At 36.4% G+C, this 24,677-nt stretch overlaps 1 protein-coding gene across 1 annotated transcript; it reads right to left on the reverse strand.

Moving 5' to 3' along the window:
• Positions 1 to 22,903: 22,903 nt before the first annotated feature.
• Positions 22,904 to 23,990, reverse strand: LOC145067423 (uncharacterized). The gene is made up of 2 exons (XM_079014569.1): positions 23,129 to 23,990; positions 22,904 to 23,004 (listed from the first exon to the last, which is right to left on the reverse strand). The coding sequence occupies exons 1-2, from the start codon at positions 23,988 to 23,990 to the stop codon at positions 22,904 to 22,906; spliced, it is 963 nt and encodes a 320-aa protein (XP_078870695.1).
• Positions 23,991 to 24,677: the final 687 nt, after the last annotated feature.

Genomic DNA, 24,677 nt, shown 5'->3' on the forward strand with positions numbered 1-24,677 from the left:
GCCGCCGGTGATTCCGGTTGATAATGAAGAAGTACCAATGGATTGGTACAATGTGGAGATGAGGCGGTTACAAGATCAAATGGCGCGGGGCATCAATTTTAGCAATCAATCACATATCCGGCTTTTCGACCACTTCAACATTCCGCATACCGATGGTGGTAACTTTCCGTATATTCCATCGTGGGAAGAGGTGATTAGTACAAGAAGGAGTGGTGCGGGAGGAAGTGGAGCAACGCCGGATCATGACGATGAGGAGGATTAATTTCTTTACGTTTTTATTGAACAATTTTCAATTTTTATTTTTTTTTATGTTTTTTTTGTTTTTAATTGGGTTGTTTGAATGTGTTATGACTTTTACTGTTTACTTGATGTTTGATGCTTTGATAATTTTTCAGAATTGAATTTGGAATGCTTGCGTCGGAGGGTTTAGAATCGTAGAATCAAGGAAGTTAAAAAAGTGAAAGAGAGAGTCAAGAAAGGGAAGCGTTAGATTTAAAGTGTTGAGTCCGGTCCTTAGAGACATTAGCGAGGGAGTCTAGAAGTGAGTAGAAAGTTTTAAGGATTTATTAGAGGCTGGAACGAATGCAGAGTATCATTATTTTTCATCCAGTGACCTACTCGTCGAGTGCACTAAGCTGACTCGACGAGTCGCCTTGAATTCTCATTAATTCGAAGATTTCCGCGATGCTACTCGACGAGTCTCGTATATACTCGACAAGTCGTTCAGTTTGATACCAAAAGGGCTGCTGATTTGATGCTGATAAGAGTACCACTTGACCATTTATTCTTTCCATATTGATTCTTGACGATCTTACACTGTTTTCCCGCGTATTTGGAGCGATCCACACGAGATTTGACACCCAAGACATGGATGAGTTGTTCCCATGTCTAAAGTCAATTGAAGTTGGAGCTAAAATGAAAGTGATCAACCTATCGACTGCTATCCCAGGGGAGTTTGTTCCAATTCCCTCTTTATTCTCTTTTTATGTTTTTATCATGTATAATATGCAATGAGGGCATTGCATAAAATAAGTGTGGGGTAGGGGGTTAGTCACATATTAGAAAATTTAGAATCTTAATTTAGGCTAATTTTAAAAAAATTGTTGCATACCAAAAATATTACTTAGGGATTTAAATTAGAAAATTTTGGTAAAAGCAAATTAGGATTCCAAATTAGGATTGTGTTGATGATTGCATGAAAACCCAAATGTTTAGTTGAGCCTATATACGTTCTAGTGCATTTGTGGCTTCCTTATTCCAGTGAAATCATGAGACAAAAACACGACCCTGCTCAGCCTGAGGGATGCAATATGTTTAGCAGCCTAAACCTGAAATGTATCCAGGAAAATTATTATCGTTAGCCAATAAAGGTTGAGATTGAGCGCCCCTGCTTAAGCATGTAGGATTTTGAGTGAAGAAAAAGTGAGGTACATGTAAAAAAAAGAGAGAGAATTTCAAGAAAAGTTGGAGAATTTTGGAGCAAATAAAGTGAAGATCAAAAGATCAAAATTCCAAGAAATTCAAAAAGTTGAAGATACCAGAAATCGAACAATAAAGGTGGTGAATTCAAAGAAATCAAAGATCAAATTATCAAGGAAGTAAAGAATTCAAGAGAGCTCCATAGTGGTATCGAAAAGTTGTAATTCTAGATTATGTATGCTTGGGTTGCTCAATTAAAAATACCTTGAGGGTAAGAGCTTTTCTGCGGATGGATTCGGAGGGTTGCATAAAATGAGCATAGTTCGGGGTGAGTGGGCGAATGTTTATGAGGATTGTAAGTATTTGGATTATGGGAGGTACTTAGGACAATTTTAGACACAAATGCATGCGTTGCAGTCTTGGCATAATGGCTGGGTTAGATTGGAATTGTCATATGTAATTCTAATATGTTTAAAATTCAGTTTTGCTTGGGGGCAAGCAAAAGACAGGTGTGGGGTATTTTGATATGTGCATAATTAGTTCATATTAAGTATACATTTTTATTCATTTATTAGCTAAATTATTGCATTTTATGGACAAAAGGTACTTAAAAGTGTTTGAATTATGTTTTCAGTCCAAAAATGAAGCTCGGAAGCGAAAGGAAGCGGGAGAAACAGTTAGAAGTTCGAGAATGGAACAAAGAAGAAAAACATTGAAAAAGGCACCTACTCGGCGAGTCCGATCGAAGAATCGAGAAGATAAAGACTCGGGATCCCAGAGAGTTATCACAATACGAGGAATGTGAGATGGACTCGACGAGTCGCCACCTGACTCGACGAGTCGATTCATATATATAAAGATAACTCCACAAAATGATATGGGGAGAATTCTGGGACGATTCAGAAGAGTTTTGCTGCGATTAAGAAGTCAGAAAAACCTTAGAAGACGAAGTCATAATCTAGAATTCAATCCCGAAGGAGAATTGAGGCAAATTTCATCATTCCACTTAATCTTTTGTTTTGTCATTATGGTTAAACAATTAGACTCTGTTTGTTTGCTGTTATTTACTTCAATTATGAGCTAAAACCTTTAGACTTCTGTTTGGGGATACAAAATTGATAATATGGTTTGATTGATTGATAGGATTAATTCTAAGTTGGTGAATTTTGTTATTTTAGCTTGCTAAAGAACCTTGTGTGTGAATAATAATTAATTTTCTGTTAATAGGGAGATAATTGATTAGCATGAACATCTATTGATTATTAACCTCATATGCTATGTGATCACTATTGTCATATGTCTAGGATTAATGAATATGAAACTAGAGTTAATAAGAAAATTGAGTAAATTCATGTGCAAGCTTGTGAGATGACCATCAAACAAGAAGTTAATTAAAAGAATAAATTAGTTAACTATTGCAAGTCTAACTTAACCCGAATAATTAATCTATTAAATTTAATTAAATTAGACAACTGGCCACTGTTTAAGTTAGTTTATTTGCTAAGGATTAGTGTAGTGAATGCGAATCTAATCACTTGAATCGGTAACCAACAAAAGAATTAATCCATTGCACCATTACCTTGAAGTCAACCATAAGATCAATTGAGTTGAACTAAACAGAAGTTCCTTCCCAATTATTGAATCTTGTTAATTCTTTGTTTTCTTGTTTTTAAATTAGTAATAGTTAGCAAGTTTCTAGTCTTGTAAAACTAGAGAAAACCCCTACTTATTAATTAATTTAGATAAAATTAGTTTTTAGTTTTAATTTGCCGTTCCCTGTGTTCGATACCCTACTTACTCAACTATATCACAATTGATAGGTTCACTGCCTTTTGTGTGTTATTTGATAATTAAAAGTAGGTTTAAAACTAAGTGAGTTTGCACACATCAGGGGGTTAACCTTGCCCCCGCCCCTCGCTCCCGTCCCTGATTTTTTTAGCAAATACCCCATACGGGACGGAGCCCCCACGAGATCGGGGTCCCATGGGACATTTTGACATCCGTAATGCTATAGTGATTTGTAGACCTGTATGCTTATTCGTGATGTTATATGATTTATCTGTTGCATATGTCGACATAGTGCGGTATGGGTTGAGGCTTTACTACTATGTACGTAAGCCACCAGAGTGGGGCATTCCAGTCCAATGGCTGATTAGGCCGAGGAAATCCAGTCCGATGATTGTGGGCCGAGAGTAATCCAACCTGATAGTGGACCCGAGGGTAATCCAGTCTGATGACTGTGGACCCAACATACATGTTTGTATATGATCTGTTGTGTGGGGTATTTTGGGGATCTCATTAAGCTTTGGCTTACAATTTAAGTGTTAATGTTTAGGTACTTCAGAGGATCAGGCAAGACGAAGGCGTGATCGTACACATCTGTAACGCCCGCGTTTCCAGGCTAGGCATTTTGGTTGATGTAATAGTCTAGGTTAACCCTTGTAACTCTTTTGAAGTATTAATGATGAAATATTTGAGTATTATGTGAATGATGTGAATTATGTGTTTATTTACTTAATTATTATAATTTAATGAATTAAGAATAAATTAAGCGTCAAAATTAAAGTATGAGATAAGCCCTATATCTTTGCATAAAGTTGTAGTGGCCAAAACGAGGTTTCCGAATATATATAGAACGCCCAAATCTGACTTCGTATGAGGAAGTTATGAATTTCTGAAGTTTCGACTTAGCGGTATGCAGCCCGAAATACTCGATTTGAGATCGAGCGGTTTATAGCCGAAACAATCTAAACGAGAATCGAAGATCTCGTTGTTATTAGTGAAACGATGAAAAGTTAGGCGAGAACGGACGTCAGACGAAGAAGTTATGAATTTATAACGAAGTTTTCCTGTCCGAGCCTACTAAAAATAAATAATAAAAAAATAAAGTCAAAATTAGCCGACGGAGTCTAAACGAAAGTTATAGAGCGTAGTCTCACCTACGCGTGAATATAAAGAACGTCGAAAACGGAGTTCGTATGACGAAGATATGAATTTTCAAAGTTTATTAAATAATTAATATTTAAATTTATTTATTATGTCCGATATTATCCGAAGAGGAGTCACCGGACTTATCCGAAGTACACCCAACGTACAACGAAGCATGACACGCCTCGCACTCGAGTTCTTCGGATGACGCATGCAGTGACGATTTCGGAGGCGTACGCCCCGCGTAAGGCTGTACGCCCAGCGTACTGCGAGGCCTCAGCCTCCTATAAATAGGATGCGAGGGTTCCGGGCATTCTTGCTCATTTCTTCTCTTTTTCGTGCCGAATCTCTGCGTGTAAACCCCCGAAGCCATCCCGACACCCCGGATCTCATATCCAAGTTAAGAAGAAAGTATTACGCTCCCGAGATCCCAAGAAGTGCGATTCCCGAGCCGAAGCTCTGCCCGCGAGGGGTTCGATTTTTGTGGAGATCTTCCAGATCTGCCGAAGAATACTACTTCTACAAGCCGTAGTGCTGTCTGATCATCTTCTGATCAAGTGAGTGTGTAGTTATTTTCTTCTAACGCATAATTATGAAGTATTTTATATAAAATACGTGTTATGTGTATATTTTGTTGTTATATGTGTGAATGTATATTCACTTTCTTCTATCTCATAGATCTGATTTATTCTCTATGAAATACGTGTTATGTGGGTGTGCCTCATCTGTTATGTGGAATATGTATTGAATGAGAATGCTATACAGGTTTTAAACTATGTATAAAATTATATATTTTTATCTACTAATATGTCGGGTAGAACATGGGTAGATAGTTGACGTGTGATAAACAGATGAGAGGCCTCGATGTTGTTTATGATTCAGTCATCTAGCGGAGTTTAGATGATGACCACAGACTTTTCTAGATAGTCATGTGGAACGCTAGCAGGCTCGCCACCTGTAGGTGTTAATGAACTTGGGTGTTCATTCAATGTACTCCATCCCCCTCATGTAAGGCTGTACGCCTAGCGTACTGCGAGGCATCAGCCTTCTATAAATAGGATGCGAGGGTTCCGGACATTCTTGCTCATTTCTTCTCTTTTTCGTGCCGAAGCTCTGCGTGTAAACCCCCGAAGCCATCCCGACACCCCGGATCTCATATCCAAGTTAAGAAGGAAGTTTTACGCTCCCGAGATCCTGAGAAGTGCAATTCCTGAGCCGAAGCTCTGCCCGCGAGGAGTTCGATTTTTGTGGAGATCTTCTAGATCTGCCGAAGAATACTACTTCTACAAGCCATAGTGCTGTCTGATCATCTTCTGATCAAGTGAGTGTGTATTTACTTTCTTCTAACGCATAATTATGAAGTATTTTATATAAAATACGTGTTATGTGTATATTTTGTTGTTATATGTGTGAATATATATTCACTTTCTTCTATCTCATAGATCTGATTTATTCTCTATGAACTACGTGTTATGTGGGTGTGCCTTATCTGTTATGTGGAATATGTATTGAATGAGAATGCTATAAAGGTTTTAAACTATGTATAAAAATATATATTTTTATATACTAATATGTTGGGTAGAACATGGGTGGATAGTTGATGTGCGATAAACAGATGAGAGGCCCCGATGTTGTTTTTTATTCAGTCATCTAGCGGAGTTTAGATGATGACCACATTCTTTTCTAGACAATCCTGTGGAACGCTAGCAGGCTCGCCACCTGTAGGTGTTAATGAACTTGGGTGTTCATTTGATGTACTCCATCCCTCTCATGGTTGCGTTATTTGACTTGTATTGTTGAGGAACCCCCGAAGCATGTGTTGTCGCCCCGATGAAATATTCTTAGACTAGGTCCCTTATGTTAGTTGTCTTAGGGACGTAAAGTGAGAATAACGGGAATGGGTAATTGGGTTATTGTTGGTTGGTGGAAATTAAATATTATTATTTATTGTGGGTTGAAAACCCTATATGCTCACCAGGCTCCCAAGCCTGATCCACTCAGTTTATTTGTATTACAGGTAGTGGCGCAAGGGCATAGGATGGATGAACCATCAAGTTATTTTGTTTACAAGTCTGTATATGTATATATTTGTTGAATGACTTGTAATGTTATCGTTTATGCTTTATGGTCTGTATCGGAACATGACATCCTGAGTTTTGATTACATAATGAAAATACATTTCTTTATGAAATGCTTTGGTAAATATTATTTTATCATATTTTGTTTTTGAGAACAAATTCCGCAACTCTTTCAAATCAAAAGGATTTACTCTGAAGATGTTTAAAATGCATAAATGAAACCGGTCTTTTGTGGCCGAGATTTTGGGGATGTCACAGTTGGTATCAGAGCATTAGTTTAAGCGAACTAGGAATTTGTAGGATTTCTAGACTTAAACTTAGAATGCTAAGTGAAATTTTGATATGTGTGTCTGTTATATTTTAGACACAAGCACTAGTTTATTTTAGGAAAATTGCCTAAAATGCTTTTATGTGCTAAATGTTATATGTTGCCATATATGATACTATTTGTTCGGATCTATGGTTTGTTGTCGACCGGATCTGGAAACCTTATGCGTGTAGGATTCTAAGCGTACGTCTACGATATTAGAACTAGCATGTAAACATTTCGGAGTGATAAGGATGATTTGAATATCTATCGTGATTGAGGATCTAATTTTCACCTTATTCGGTGTGTAGATTAAAATGGTGAGAACAAGAAGTGGAGTTGGAAATGCTGATGAAAACAGGTATCAACCACCAGTGATTGAACAAATACATGTCGTAGCAGCAGCATCTGAGCCAATAACCATGGCTGGTGTGCAAATGATGATTCAAACAATGTTGGATTGTCAAATTGAAGAGACTAGGCGGTTGCTTCAATAGAATCGTGAAGAACTGTCAATTTGTGTGGAAGAGCTCGAATTAAATGAAGGGCACTCGGAAGGTGGAAACTTCAGTTGGTCTATTGGTCAAGCCAACCCACTGATAGTTAGGCAAAACAATCAGGATAGAAGAAATGATGGAATGGGATGCAAGTACAAGGACTTTCTAACTTGCAAACCATCGACCTTCAATGGAAAGGAGGATCCGATTGGAGTTATGGATTGGATCTCAGAAATGGATTTAGCCTTAATGACTTGTGGCTGCAGAGGCAAGTTGCAGACTATCTATGCAGTGCGTCAGTTACGAGGTGGAGCCGTTCGATGGTGGAACACTCTAGGAAAGACTTTAAGCCCTAATGATCCACTACAATTATCATTGGGAAAGTTCTTGGCGCAATTCAAGCGCAAGTTCTGCTCGGCTCAAAATCTGTTGGAATTAGAGAACAAGTTTCTGACATTGACGAAAGGCAACATTTCAGTTGATGAATACACTAATAACTTTACCGATAAGATGGAGTTTGCTTTGCGCATCGTGCCAGATGAGCTGACAAAGGTTGATCGATACGCAAAAGGACTCCCATGGGAGTACGAGGTGCCGGTACGTCAGGCACATACTCTAGAGGCAGCTATCTGGGCTGCCAAGTCTGTTGAGAACATGATTAAGGGGAGAACCACCGACAAGGTTGAGGTTGGTAAGAAGAGAAAGTTTGAGGGAACATCTGGTTCCGGTAAGAAAAGCAAATTTTCGAAATCTGATTCGAAAAAGTTTGGTGGAGGAAAAGGAGGCGAAGCGAAGTGGTGTGATAAGTGTAAGAAAAAGCACTCTAGAAAATGTAGTGAGGATGTAACCTACTACAAGTGCGGAAAAATTGGGCATTTTGCCAATGAGTGTCCGAACAACAAAAGGATGTGTTTTGGTTGTAATGAAGAGGGGCACATTTTGAAAGACTGTCCGAATAAGAAGGAGGCAGCTAAGCCCAACATTCCACCAAAGCCGAAGGCGAGAGCCTTCCAGATGACACTTGAGGCTGCGAAAGATGAAGCTGATGTCGCTTCAGGTACCTTTCTCGTAAACGAATTACCTGCTCAAATTTTGTTTGATTATGGAGCCAACTACACCTTTATTTTGCATGAGTTTGATAGAAAACTAGCTTTGCCTATTGATAGACTAGATGATGCTTTATTAGTCGAAGTTGCTAGTGGCAAGTTGGTACCTGTTAGCCATCGTATGAAAAACATCTTAATCGACCTTAATGGGAATAAGTTTCACGAGGAGTTATTGCCTATCGAACTTAATGGTTTCGACATCGTTCTGGGAATGGATTGGCTTAGCGCCAATGATGCCGAAATTTTATGCAAGAAGAAGATAGTTAAAATAAACCCACTAGGGAAAGATTCGTTTATGGTGTATGGGGACAAACGCAGAGTAAATTCTGGAATCATTTCTCTAATGAAATCTAGAAAGTGTTTGACCAAGGGATGTACATCATATTTAGCATTCGTGATCGATGCTAAGAAGGAAAAGAAGGTGATGCAAAGTATTCCAGTGGTGTGTGATTATCTGAAAGTATTTCCCGAAGATCTTCCTGGATTACCGCCTGATCGACAAGTGGAATTCTGTATTGACTTGTTACCAGGAACCACGCCAATTGCAAAAGCACCATACCGATTAGCACCGACGGAGATGAAGGAGCTGATGATGCAACTTTAGGAGTTATTGGAAAAAGGTTTCATTAGACCTAGTTCATCACCCTGGGGAGCTCCGATGTTATTCATGAAGAAGAAAGATGGAAGTATGAGAATGTGCATCGATTACAGAGAGCTGAACAAGGCAACAAAAAAGAATAGATACCCGTTGCCGAGGATTGATGACCTATTTGATCAATTACAAGGTTCAAGCTATTTCTCGAAGATCGATCGAAGGTCAGGATATCATCAGCTAAAAGTAAGACAGCAAGATATCGAGAAGACTGCATTTATAACTAGATATGGACACTACGAGTTCTTGGTTATGTCGTTTGGACTAACCAATGCTCCAGCAGCGTTCATGGATTTGATGAATAGGGTTTGTAATCCGTTCCTTGATAAATCTGTGATAGTGTTCATAGATGACATTCTGATTTACTCGAAAAGCCAAGAGGAGCATGGCAGACACTTGCGAAAAGTGTTAGAAGTATTGAAGAAGGAGAAGTTGTATGAAAAGTTCTCCGAATGTGATTTTTGGATTCATGAAGTCCAATTCTTGGGTCACGTGGTCAACCAGGAAGGGATAATGGTTGATCCAGCAAAGATGGAAGCTGTAATGAAGTGGGAACAACCGAAAAGTCCCACAGAGATCCGAAGCTTTTTAGGATTAGCCGGGTATTACCGAAGGTTTATCCAAGGCTTTTCTTCGATCGCTAGTCCATTAACAGCTTTGACCCACAAAGGAGCTACTTATGTTTGGAGTGATAAGCATAAAGAAGCATTCGAGAAGCTAAAGAAGAGGCTATGTGAGCAGACCTGGAAATTCCAGACACGAATACACGAATCTGTGAGAGACACGACACGACACGAATACATGACATGAATACATCTTAAAAATTGCAATAAAGCTATTTCTCATCATGTAATCGTATCGTGTCAAATTCGTAGTTGACACGTTTTCATGACACGAATACACGAATTGCCAAGTCTATATGTGAGGCACCAATACTTTCTCTACCCGATGGAGTTGAAGACTTCGCTGTTTATAGCGATGCGTCTGGGGTTGGATTGGGTTGTGTTTTGACCCAAAGAGAAAAGGTGATAGCATATGCGTCTCGACAATTGAAGGAGCATGAAAAGAATTACTCGACTCATGATTTGGAGTTGGCAGCGGTAGTTTTCGCTCTGAAAATATGGAGGCATTACCTCTATGGCACGAAGTGCAAACTTTTCACTGATCATAAGAGTCTCCAATATCTCTTTAGTCAGAAAGAATTGAATATGAGGCAACGACGCTGGCTAGAATTACTTAAGGACTACGACTGTGAGATACTTTACCACCCCGATAAAGCTAGTGTTGTTGCTGATGCTCTCAGTCGGAAAGTCAATCTTGAAGGAAAAAGGCCAAGAGCGTTGAGAATAGAAGTTGTCTCGACAATTGTGGAAAGTATAAAGAAAGCTCAAGAGGAAGCTTCTGAGAAGAATGACCGAAAGGAGGAACGTTTGGGCAAAACGTTGGTGTTTGGTACAAACGGTCATGGACTGAAGGTATTCCAAGATCGTATTTGGGTACCTAAGTCAGGAGGAATAAGAGATCTTCTGATGGAAGAAGCTCACAAAACCATGTACTTAATTCATCCTGGTAGCACTAAAATGTATAGGGACCTGAAACCCTACTACTGGTGGCCGACGATGAAGCTTGATGTTGCAAAGTATGTGGCCGAGTGTGTGACTTGTGCAAGAGTCAAGACACAACATCAGCAACCATATGGGAGTTTAGAACCTTTACCTGTGCCTATGGGTAAATAGGAAGACATTGCGATGGATTTTGTCACTAAACTACCCAGAAACAAAAAGTGGTCACGACATGATTTGGGTGGTCGTTGATCGATTCACTAAGAGTGCACATTTCATAGTAGCCAAGGAGAAATGGTCTATGGATAAGCTTGCGAATTCTTATGTGAAGGAAATTGTGAGGCTTCATAGTGTCCCGTTAACGATCGTGTCAGATCGTGACAGCCGTTTCACCTCAAGGTTTTGGAAAAGTCTACAAGAGGAAATGGGTACCAAGTTATGTTTAAGTACAGCTTACCATCCACAGACTGATGGTCAGAGCGAAAGAACGATACAAACACTTGAAGATATGCTGAGAGCATGTACCCTGGAATTCCTAGGTAACTGGGATGAACATTTACCTTTGGTAGAATTTTCCTACAATAATAGTTTCCACTTGAGCATAAAGATGACACCTTATCAAGCTTTGTACGGACAAAAGTGTCGTACACCGTCTTGTTGGCTTGAGGCTGGTGAAAAGCAGTTTATGGGAACCGAGATGGTCCATCAGACTGCTGAGAAGTTGAAAGTGATCAGGGAGAGAATGTTAACAGCTCAGGATCGTCAAAAGAGCTATGCTGATAAGAAGCGAAGGCCGATGACTTTTGAATTTGGAGATTCGGGTTTGCTTAAAGTCTCGCCGTGGAAGGGACTTATAAGATTTGGTAAAAGGGGAAAGTTAAGTCCAAGGTTTATTGGACCGTTTAAAGTTCTTCAGAGGATTGTAAACCAAGCTTACAAGCTCGAATTACCTAAAGAACTGAATGGAATTCATAACACTTTTCATGTGTGTTATTTGAGGAAGTTCACGGGAGAAGTTCCTGACATAATTCCAATTTCTAAATTGAGAATAGATGAAAACAAGAGGTTAATTGAAGAAACGGAGGCAATTGTTGACCGAAAGACTAAGAAGCTTCGACGCAAGATGGTCGAATTAGTGCTTGTTCGTTGGAAACATTCGAATGGGCCAAATCTCACCTGGGAAACGGAGAGTGACATGTTGAGTCACTATCTGCATTTGTTTGTTGATGTGTGATTCCGGGGATGGAATCATCCTAAGGGGGAGAGAATTGTAACGCCCGCGTTTCCAGGCTAGGCATTTTCGTTGATGTAATAGTCTAGGTTAACCCTTGTAACTCTTTTGAAGTATTAATGATGAAATATTTGAGTATTATGTGAATGATGTGAATTATGTGTTTATTTACTTAATTATTATAATTTAATGAATTAAGAATAAATTAAGCGTCAAAATTAAAGTATGAGATAAGCCCGATATCTTTGCATAAAGTTGTAGGGGCCGAAACGAGGTTTCCGAATATATATAGAACGCCCAAATCTGACTTCATATGAGGAAGTTATGAATTTCTGAAGTTTCGACTTAGCGGTATGCAGCCCGAAATACTCGATTTTAGATCGAGCGGTTTATAGCCGAAACAATCTAAACGAGAATCGAAGATCTCGTTGTTATTAGCGAAACGATGAAAAGTTAGGCGAGAACGGATGTCAGACGAAGAAGTTATGAATTTATAACGAAGTTTTCCTGTCCGGGCCTACTAAAAATAAATAATAAAAAATAAAGTCAAAATTAGCCGACGGAGTCTAAACGAAAGTTGTAGAGCATAGTCTCACCTACGCGTGGATATAAAGAACGTCGAAAACGGAGTTCGTATGACGAAGATATGAATTTTCAAAGTTTATTAAATAATTAATATTTAAATTTATTTATTATGTCCGATATTATCCGAAGAGGAGTCACCGGACTTATCCGAAGTACGCCCAACGTACAACGAAGCATGACACGCCTCGCACTCGAGTTCTTCGGATGACGCATGCAGTGACGATTTCGGAGGCGTACGCCCCGCGTAAGGCTGTACGCCCAGCGTACTGCGAGGCCTCAGCCTCCTATAAATAGGATGCGAGGGTTCCGGGCATTCTTGCTCATTTCTTCTCTTTTTCGTGCCGAATCTCTGCGTGTAAACCCCCGAAGCCATCCCGACACCCCGGATCTCATATCCAAGTTAAGAAGAAAGTATTACGCTCCCGAGATCCCGAGAAGTGCGATTCCCGAGCCGAAGCTCTGCCCGCGAGGGGTTCGATTTTTGTGGAGATCTTCCAGATCTGCCGAAGAATACTACTTCTACAAGCCGTAGTGCTGTCTGATCATCTTCTGATCAAGTGAGTGTGTAGTTATTTTCTTCTAACGCATAATTATGAAGTATTTTATATAAAATACGTGTTATGTGTATATTTTGTTGTTATATGTGTGAATGTATCTTCACTTTCTTCTATCTCATAGATCTGATTTATTCTCTATGAAATACGTGTTATGTGGGTGTGCCTCATCTGTTATGTGGAATATGTATTGAATGAGAATGCTATACAGGTTTTAAACTATGTATAAAAATATATATTTTTATCTACTAATATGTCGGGTAGAACATGGGTAGATAGTTGACGTGTGATAAACAGATGAGAGGCCTCGATGTTGTTTATGATTCAGTCATCTAGCGGAGTTTAGATGATGACCACAGACTTTTCTAGATAGTCATGTGGAACGCTAGCAGGCTCGCCACCTGTAGGTGTTAATGAACTTGGGTGTTCATTCGATGTACTCCATCCCCCTCATGGTTGACTTATTTGACTTATATTACTGAGGAACCCCCGAAGCATGTGTTGTCGCCCCGATGAAATATTCTTAGACTAGGTCCCTTATGTTAGTTGTCTTAGGGACGTAAAGTGAGAATAACGGAAATGAGTAATTGGGTTATTGTTGGTTGGTGGAAATTAAATATAATTATTTATTGTGGGTTGAAAACCCTATATGCTCAACAGGCTCCCAAGCCTGACCCACTCAGTTTATTTGTATTACAGGTAGTGGCGCAAGGGCATAGGATGGATGAACCATCAAGTTATTTTGTTTACAAGTCTGTATATGTATATATTTGTTGAATGATTTGTAATGTTATTGTTTATGCTTTATGGTCTGTATCGGAACATGACGTCCCGAGTTTTGATTACATAATGAAAATACATTTCTTTATGAAATGCTTTGGTAAATATTATTTTATCATATTTTGTTTTTGGGAACAAGTTCCGCAACTCTTTCAAATCAAAAGGATTTACTCTGAAAATGTTTAAAAAACATAAATGAAACCGGTCTTTTCTGGCCGAGATTTTGGGGATGTCACAACATCCTTCAACGATACGTTTTGGAGATTTTATAATACTCTGATTTTGGGATATTTGGATTTGGATATTTGGTTTTTATGACTTGGGTTTGATTGAAGAATGATTTTTACTTAAATTAAAAAGAAAAAAATTTTATCGTGATTTTTGGGATGTTACATTTCTTTTTCATTTTTTCCTAATAAATTACAAAGTTGTTAAGTCTTATTAGTTATTAGTGATAGTTAAAACACTAAGTATGTCATTGTTTGTTTTCATAAAGACACTAACAGGGTGTTTGGGTATTCATTTGAAAATGACTTTTTAATTTATTGACTTGATGAAAAATCGATTTTTTTTTACTTTCCATCTTTTTTACATGGATTTTTCTTTCCATCTGATCGATTTCCAACCACAAATGGACATGTGGTAAAGTGAAAGAGAGTATGACATTTGGCAAAAAATATTTTTATTTATTATAGTAGATATATCTTTGGAATTTTCTTTTAAAAATTGAAAATTTGTTTGTGTAATATTCTATTTCGAGAAGTTTCTAATTTTAGACTTTTGCATGTATTAATGAATTAATATATGTATGATTTAAGTCAAACGTAATTAGATAGAATTGTGGGGCTCGTCAATATATTCATGTGCATATAAAGGTCACTGAAATCAGAGTTGAAATGAAGAAGTTATGATTGTTTGAAGTTGAAGTTGAAAGTCGGAAAATCGGGAATATATCTGAAGAAGTGTTGGGCACCCTTTATAAGAGTGGGGTGCTTTCGGTCAAGTGGATTGTGCGTTTTTAGTGTTTTGGGGAGTATTTAAGTGTCATTAACCCATAGGGTTTGTCATTTTTCAGCCTCCTTCATCCTTGAACGAATTCTAGAGAAACCCTAACCCTCTCTCCTTCATTTTGAGATTGTGTTCTTCATTAAAGGCTTATTTCTCATGTTTTGGTATGGAGCTTGAAGATCAAGTTGTTTATAAAGTGTTTTGGTGAAGAACTCAAGTGTAGATCTAGCAAAGCGACTTCATTTTTGGACCATTGTGAGTAAAAAGATTCAACCTTTACTTCTAGTTTGTTAGATCTAACTTATGGTCCATTTTTATGCTCTTGGTCCCATTTTGTTGGTGAGCTTGGAGTTGAGATAAACCCAGCTCCTTCTAAGCATTACAAATTGTCATTTAGACATTTTCTAGTTGGAAAGTTGGTATCTTTATCTTGTTCTTGGAGTTATGCATGTTTTGTGAAGGATTTATGTCATTTTGGACTTGATAATCTAGATCATGTGAGCTTTGGTTGGTCTTAATGGATAAAGTTGGAAGCTTTGCTCATTTAGATCTTAATTAGAACTTGGATCTAGAAGATGGAGAATTGAGTAAACTGATTAAGTCATTTTACCCCCTTTGAATTAAGCCAAAGTGTGATGTGTTTTTCCTAAGCGTGAGGTGCTTTCTAGACTTTCTCTGCTGTGTCTGTTTTAAGCCCTAAGACAGACTATTTTGTCTTTTAGCGAAGTGTTAGGCGTCCACTTAGAACATGGTTCACCTTTTGACCTGGATGTTGACTTTTTTACTAGGTTTGACTTTAGGTCAAATGTTAGGGTTGGGTCATTGATTGAGGTTTGACCTTTACTTGGTGTTAGACAATTCGCAGGTCTAAATGGTGCAAGGATTCGAGAGTGAAGTTGTAATTCTCAGATTTTTCAATTCAGGTGAGTCTTCTCACTATGCCATGTATGACATTGTATATCCTTTGTATGTTAGGATAGTGGTACTGCTAGAGTACATGTATGCTAGCTGACTATGATAACTCCATGCTATGTGTGTAGTGTAGGACACTTAGTGTGATGTTATGCTAGACTGTCTTTGTGACTTGTGTGAAAGAATGTGGTTGGATCATAGCACATGTATACAATATTTTGGTTGGATCACAACACATGTAAGAAAGAATGTGGTTGGATCATAGCAGATGTATGGAAGATTGTGGTTAGATCACAACACTTGTATCAAAGAATGTGGTTGGAACAACACTTGTATAGCCATAAATGGGCAAAGTAATGATGTTATTGGTTGGTCGTTAAGTGGATACCCTAGGAGTTGTATGTAGTTTAATTCAGATAGCCTGAGAACTCTTGGTCTAAACCCTTATTTCATGGTTCTTGTTTGATTGATTGCTTTCGGGTGGGATCATATGTTGACTGTCTATCTGACTCTTGACTATATATTGTTATGTGCTCATGAGTCAGTTATCTGAATTAGCATCAACTCGTTATGTGAGTTAGGGCTGGGCCCGTTATGTAGGTTTTTTAGGCCCATTATGAATGCTTGGTTTAGGCCCATTATGTATGATGTATGTATGTGGATAGAAGAGTAAGTAGGTTGGCGCTAGAGTCGAGTACTTTATGTGGATGCATTGTGTGTATGATGGAATATGTGGTATACTAGGGAAGTCAGTAAGCTTTATGCTTACAGTTGTGGATAAAATGTTTTGCAGGTTGTTCATGAGAAGAGCTCGGCACGACTGTAATACACATCGAAGATATTGATTTTCGTTGTTTTGTAATTTGTCTCTGCTAACATTATGGTTTCAAACAAATAAATGTCACTTAATGATTTTAAGTTAAAGGATTTAATTGGTTAATCTAACTTTTAAATGAAAAATCTCTTTGTAATTTTATGAACGTTGCAGTTTGATAGTATTGGAATCTTTTGTAATTTTTTGAAAAACCAATTTGGCAAAAGTGTAAAGGTTTGTAGATATGATGTGGTATTAAATTTAGGGTAAATTACACGAATGGTTCATGTGGTTTAGGACCATCTATATGGTTGGTCCATAATATATATTTTTTAACTTGAATCATCCCTGAAATTTAGTTTTGTTTCGAATTTAGTCTCTATTTGACCTGAAATGAATGTAATAGCCTTTCTTATTTCTTTTAGCTTTTTTTATTATTTGTTGTAATCTTTTCATTATTTGTTTTATTCTTTTTATTTATTATCTTGTTAATTAAAAACTACTCCATAAAGAAACTCCCAAACTTAGAATGTCAATCATGTCTCTCTTATTCATGTCTTCTCACTTATACCGTCATCAGAAACATCTTCTTCTCCATCTATACAGTCGCCGCCCATATTCTTCTATATCTATACCATTGTTGCATTCCATGTAACACCTAGTTTTGGGATGTTTCTATTTTCAGGATAGTGGGTTGTCAATAGATCGAGTAAAGGTCTTGGGTTTCAAGGGAATATGGTTTAGACTCTATCAGATGTTGATAATGTTGGGTTAACTGATTAAATCCCTTGAATTGTGCTTCAAAGAAAAAGGATAAAATGGGAAATTATATATATATTAGGCTTTTTGCATGGATTATGGTAGGAAGCTTTAAGCCTCTCATATCTTCTCTTATCCATTTTTGGAGTACTTTGGTGGATTTTGGTAGGAAGCTTCTTTCAAGATGGAGTTTTGGAGCCTTGCATAAGATGATCTCAGCTTCCATCTATCTTTTAGACCTTGGGTATGATTCAAGTTTCCATCTATATGCTTATAAGTTGCTAGATCTATATTCTATGGATATGATCTTTCATGATATTTTGGGTACCATGCTTGAAGTTAAGATCTTATTTTGGTCATTTTGACATAGATTGTGTTCAAGACATGCATTGGACATGCATGTTTAAAAAGAAATGATTTTATGGTGCTTTGGGATGGAGAAAGACTTCCGAAAAGTTTTAGTGCTTGGCATGAAGGATAAAGAGCTTAAAGCAATAAGCTATCCAGAGCGGTTCCCATGATGTGACGGGTTAAGTGTCACAACGTAGTGGACAAATTCACGACTGTTTTATCTTAACGTTGTAACAACGTGACCAACAGCTGGCCATGATGTAATGTTCAATTTATGTTGACTTTGACCTTTGACCTTTGACCTTGGCTATTGACTTTGACCATGGTGGACTTTTGGCCAATTTAAGGGTTTAAGGGTGTAGAATAAGATGATAATTCCTTATTGTTGTTAGGTGTCTTGTAGTATCGGTCTGTATTGTGTGAGAGATGATGTGTTTAGCGGCTATTGGCAAGGTGAGTTTTCTCACTGTATTACTTATGCCATAGTATGTGTGCATGCTGACCAACTAGGTCTTATTTGTTGATTGTTGTTATGTGTTATCGAACTGCTAATAGCATCATGACATGTTATTAGCCCATTGGGACTTCTGATAGTCCCTAGGATTGTTGATAACCTACATGACATGCTATTAGCCCACATGACGTGCTGTTAGCCAATTGGGACTGGTGATAATCCCCAGGGTTGTTGATAACTCATAACTGTTTATTTATGTTATGTTGTATGTGATATTTTGGGGAACTCACTAAGCTTTGTGCTTACAGTTATGGATTAAAGATTTTTCAGGTACTTATCGGACTGCGAAGGCAAGACTGTATACAAATATCAACAATTTTATGATTCGAGATTTTGCAGTGTCTTCTTTATAACTCTGATTTCTGAATAATGGTTTATGAACAAGTGGTTTGACCTGAATGTAACTTTATTAAAAATGACCGTTTATTCTATTTAAAAAAAGTCATTCTGGAAATTGGGACGTTACATGCCAAGCCAGAATATTGCTGGAAACATTGAACCCTCACCATCAAGATCTCTTCCTAACCCTTAATCCAATCCCATCCCCTTTTTATTCATCGTCTTCTTTTCCATCATGACCACCTACGTCATCGCCGACCACCTGTGCCACCGTCACAAGGAAATCGCGCAATCGCCAGAAAATCTACACAAAAGGTACTAAAGCAGGAGTGGTGGGATGAGGAATATTGGTGCCTCTAAAAACCTTTGTACTATCTTCTCTAAAACCCTCCCATTTTACAAAATCTATTTAGGTGATTAGGTCAATCATGAAGAGGGAGGAGGGAGGATATGTAGACTTCTGTGAAGATGACGGTGGTCGGAGAAGATGACCGGACGCCGACTTATCTCATAGGTTTTTATAGAATTGATGGATAATTGGGTTTTATTTTGAAGGGGTTGGGTGTTTGAAGTTTTTTTGATTTTTTTTGTATAGTAACAACGCCATTTCGTTCACATTTGACTGAACGAGATCAATACCATCATCATGGACATCTACGTATTATCTCATTATGTTTCTTTGTACTGGAACGAAGATGGGTTGGTCACAGCTAGCATTGTGAGATCTGGAATAATTATTGAAGCTAAATCAGTTTGTTATGATTTTGGGATAATTTTGGTCATAGGTTAGTTACAAGAAACAAGAAATTAGGATTTTTTTTTTTAATTTATTTATTGATGATGTTGTTTTTGGCTGATTCGTGCTATTATTTGAGGATTGTGTAAGAATCAAGAATCAAGGTGGTCCGGGTTAACTATTGAGATTCTTGATTGTTTATAGTAATTATGTTGTTTGAATTCGTGAAAATGAAGTTTTTTAGTGTTTTTGCAGTTGTGGATATGAATCTTGTTCATTCTTTAGACAGGCATATGCTGTTTTTTAGCCACGATTTGGGTATAGCAAATCTTTGTATCTCTATCTCATTTGGTTTAGTTTGGATCTGATTTTTGTTTTGTATATAGGGTTCTTACTATAGCGTTGGTGGTGACTAGAGGTTAGTAGTGGTGAGTGGTGGCTGGAGGTTAGTGACAAGTGGCGGTCAGAGGTTGTTTTCCGGTGATTGAACATAAAGAGGGAGATGAGGGGTGGGGTTGGGTGGATTGGGTATTATTTTAATTTATTTCATTATTTAAAAAAATAATGAAGTAACAAACTAAAATAAAATTAATTAAAAAAGATATTTAAGGATAAAATAGTCTTTTTACGTAGATTAAAGACGCAACAAAAGCATTTAATAGGGACCGTCCAAGTTAAAAAACGATGTTAGGGACCAACCTTACAGATTACTCTAAACCACAGGGACCATTCATGTAATTTACCCTTAAATTTATAAATCGGCAAGTAAACATTTTGAAAAACCAACTTGGCTAATCTTGGCAGGAATGTTGAGTCAAGTTTTGTTAGTCATTATGTGTGCAAATATCATTTCTTCTTGGATGGACCCTGATGCTAGTCGAACTAAATTTTGGGATATATATATATATATATATATATATATATATATATATATATATATATATATATATATATATATATATATTGAGATAGAGAGAGAGAGTTAGGTTCAAATGTTTCTAGCAACTATTGTGTGCATGAATATACCAAAAGGAATTTAGGAAAAAATAAATAATTAAATAAATCATTTAAGGGTATTATAGTAATCTTTGCATATTTAATTATGGTAGATAATTAATATGTTGTTTATTATTCCTTTAAATATGGGATGTCAAAGTCAAAATCTGTTGGAAGAAACCCTAGCCGATTCTTTTTCTCTTTCTCTGGAATTCATCTTCACGTACTTCTTTTCATATTATATGTGTGTCTCAATCGATTCGTGTATCTCTTTGTTAACCTCGACTCTAGCCACATTTTGCTTTCTCGTTATTTCTAAGTTGTTTTGGGTCTTTTGCAAATAGTTGCATATGAAGAGGGGATTCAGGTGAGACGCTTCTACAGGTTTCTTCTTTTTCTATTCAATTTTATTTGGATTCAGATTGGAGGCTGCCTACAACACAATCGAAATCGGAGGTACCACTGTTCATCAGGTTTAATGCACAACCGGCGTAATTAGATGACGTCCAGGTAATTAGATGTTTATTTAACCTAATTTTCCTTCTTCCAATTTCCAATATCAGTTTCTGTATGCACACCCTCCATAGAGATTCAACCTTTTTCATTTTCTATAAACGATTATTCCTTATTTCTTTTGTACGATATATTGTTTTGGTGTTTTTTGGGTTTTCCTTTATGTATTACCATCATAAAGAATACTTGATGGATGGAGATAATGATTGAATTGGTAAGACTCTCACTGGTTTTTTTTGAAGAAATTGAAGAAGCACACCACATGTTCGATTGAATGCATAGTTGAAATCTAGGTATTTTGTAACTGGAAAACAAAAGATTGTTTATGTAACGTAGTAACTTGTGCTTAATTGTAGAAATTATTTACCTCATTCCTGAAAATAGATTTTACACCCAATTGCTTTTTGATTTTGATTTTGGAACACAATCATCAATTTTTTAACCAACAGATAAGTATATGTGTTTATGCATTCTATGTATCATGCTATTTCAATTTCATAGTCCTTTTTTCTATTTAGATTGTGAGGTTTTTTTTAATGCATATTAATGTCGATCATTCTGCTAGAATAGAATATGGAATTCTAATTATGTCAGAATAGAATCTTGAATTCCTTGTTAACTTAAGCAGTTAATTACCGTAACCAATTCTGTCAGAATAAAATTGGTTTCCATTCTTGTTATTGGTCTCGATTTTTATAGAATGACATCTTAAATAATGAAACGTTACCTTCTTTCAGAATAATATACATTGTAAGTTTAGGGATGATTGTTAATGTTGGTTTGTAGAAATTATAGTTATATTCTATTTGAATGTATATCACATTCTATTAGAATTTATTGTTTTATTCTATTTAATTTAATGCACTCAATTTTTGAATATTTAAAGGTTGATTATGTTTTACTTGTGAATTTAGGTTTTGAAGAGGTTGTCATTAATGTGGAAAATGAAGAAAACAGGAAGAACGATATTGTATTCTAACAGAATGTATTCTGTCAGAATTTATAAATTGTTTCTTAACAATAATATTCATTCGGAATAGAGTAGTGTTTTTGTTAGTTTTTTTTTTTAACCATTTTTAGTTTTAATCTTTAAGAATAAATGTAATCCTTAGAATGATTGTAATAATTGTTTATAGTTTTTTTCTTTACGAATGAATGTAAATAGTGATTCTTAAAGAAAAAAATCCGTATTCTTTAGAAAATGTTATTCTTGATAATAGGTTGTATAATTCTTTAAGCATGTTTAATATAAAAAATATCTTGAATGAAACAATATTATGCAAGAATAAAACCGCAAATATATTTATTAGTTTATTGTTGACGTTTTGTCATTCTGACAGAATAAAATCGATTATTATTAAAAGTAATATTAAAATTTAATTAGAATTAATTTAAAAAATCCAGATTTTTTTAAAAATAAGGGAATTAATGATCTCTTAAATTCCGAAAATTTCCATTTTTAGAATAAGTTAATTGACCAAAATACCCTTTTGCTGAAATTCGTGTGATTATATGATACATGTCACCCTATTGTAATATAATAGACCCCCAGATCATGATTGTTGGTTCTATTCATCCGGTGGTCCAGATCTGTGCATTCTGGCATACAATAGTTAGTAAAAACAAAATAACATAAGTCTCTCTCTCTCTCTCTCTCTCTCTCTTTATATATATATATATATATATATATATATATATATATATATATATATATATATAGTGGCGGAGCTTGAACAATTAATTTGGAGGGGCTGAAAATATTATAAATTGAAATTAACATTCTTAAAAAAACAAATTGTTTTCAACAAATAAAAACCTAAAACACCTAGAAAAAGAATTACAACTAAGTCTGACGACCTTTAATGTCTTTAAATTCATCAGTTACAGACTTCGAATCAATGTTTTCAACAATTTCTCTTTCTATGTAAATCACCAAGTTGTTTGCGAGAAAATCATTCGACATCTTATTGCGAAGATGGTTCTTGAATATTTTCATTATTGAAAATCCTCTCTCTGTTGTTGCGGTAGAAACTGGAAGTGTCAAGATTTACCGAACCACTCTATCAAATAAATAATGTCTCACGTTTCTGAGTTTCCACAAGACCCTTGCATAGGTCAGCAATAGTTGATACACCACTTAGTCTAGGATTCTTTGTGATATCAATATTAAAAATCTCCAATTGATATTGTAATTGAATCCTCTCTTGCTCCGTAAAATCTTCAGGATAATACTTCTCAACAAGAAGACAAATTTGATCAACGTTAATCACCTTTAGAAACTAAAGTAGAACTAAGTCTTAACAAATCCATCGCCGGATCATTGAATCTACTATTCAACTCATGTAACTGTTTTTCCAATGTGGCTGTAAACAAATCCAATCAATAAAAATGATCAAAAGTAACATGATTATCTGTTTTTCGAGGCCGGTATCGAGTAGAAGTATATGGAGCATTCATATATGGCATATTTATTTGATGTTTTTTCACAAAAAAACTTTACTTGTGCAAGTAAAGACTCCCATCCCTTGTTTCTGAAATCATTTAGACCCTCCTTTGTTGCTGAAACTAACTCCATGGCATTAAGAATATCTTGGGATTTCTTTTGTAGAGCTTGAGAAAGTATTTCAGTTTTTCCCATTACTTCCTTTATCAGGTGAAGAATAAACACAAACTCAAATGATTTCAGATAACAGGAAGCTGCATCAGCATCTCTGCATTGAGAATAAGTAGCAGATACGTCATCAATTATTCCTTGGAGAACAACACGAGTACAAACAAACATGTTAAGCAAACTGCAAACGGAACGAAAATGAAAACCCCAACGTGTATTACCAGCTCTTCTTAATGTCCCAACTTGATTCAATCCTTTACCTGATTCGATTTCCCCTAGTTCCAATAATTGTTCAATCTCAGTTGCCTTTGCCTTTTGTAACTTATCATGACGCTTACTAGAAGCACAAACTACGTTAATTGTAAAAATTAAGTTTGTGAAAAATTGGTGAACCGGAATAATTTCCCTTGAAGCAGCCACCAAGGCTAGTTGCAATCTGTGAGCAAAGTAGTGAACATAATATGCATACAGACAATCCTCAAGAACAAGTGCTTGTAATCTGTTCCATTCCCCTCTCATATTACTAGCACCATCATAACCTTGGCCACTGATTTTACTAACATCAAATTGATAGTGTAAAAGTTGTCTCCACATATTTGTTTTCAAGGTTAATGATAAGGTATCCTTAACATGAACCAAATCCGAGAACCTTTCCCGTATGATTCCTTCCACATCAACAAATCTCAAAACTATCGCCATTTGCTCCTTTTTAGACTCATCCCATGACTCATCAACCATGACACAAAAGTATGATTCCCCCACTTCACTATGAATATGCTTTTGAACTTTATTTGAAATAATACTAAGAATTTCTTTTTGAATTTCCCCAGAAGTATACTTTGAATTATAAGGAGCTTTCTCTAATATAACGTTTGCAACTTCATCATTATACGACGCTATAAGTTTTAGTAGTTGGAGAAAATTACTACGATTTTTGGAATCAGGAGTTTCATCATGTCCTCGTAAAGTAGAATCTTGGAAGGTCAACCAACGAACTATGTCAATTGACACTTTTAATCATAAACGGTTCTTCAATATTTGCACTTCATTTTGTTTCACTATGATATTTTCAATGTGTGCTGCTTGGTTCATCAAGTTTTCAGCGAATGCAACAACATTTCTATGTTGTGAGCAACCATATGTTTCAACAACGCACAATTTTTCCCGTCATTAACTTTTTTCCAATTATCAAATCCTTTAACAGTAAATGCATCGTAACCATGACACACACTTGATTTATCATTAAATATATAACAAATAAAACAATAAGAAACATGTGTTGTTAGAGAATATTCTAGCCAATTAAGGAAAATGTTGAACCAAGAATATTGGAATCTACGAGGATGTTTTGTTGAACCTTTAGCTTGATACTCCTTAAGACGTATTTAGAAAGGTCCTAAATTCATATAAGCTCATCTCACTTGT

This window comes from Lactuca serriola, chromosome 8 (genome assembly GCF_051521515.1).
Source record: "Lactuca serriola cultivar US96UC23 chromosome 8, Lser_US96UC23_V15, whole genome shotgun sequence".
Taxonomy (NCBI): domain Eukaryota; kingdom Viridiplantae; phylum Streptophyta; class Magnoliopsida; order Asterales; family Asteraceae; genus Lactuca; species Lactuca serriola.

Bases quoted from the DNA above. Each gene is read 5' to 3' on its own strand.
- LOC145067423 (XM_079014569.1), bottom strand. From the start codon at position 23,990: ATGGTTGATGAGTCATGGGATGAGTCTAAAAAGGAGCAAATGGCGATA. The intron at 23,005-23,128 runs GTGAAAAAACAT...ATTTGTTTACAG, and splicing joins TGCACAAGTAAAGTTTTTTT to CCACATTGGAAAAACAGTTA.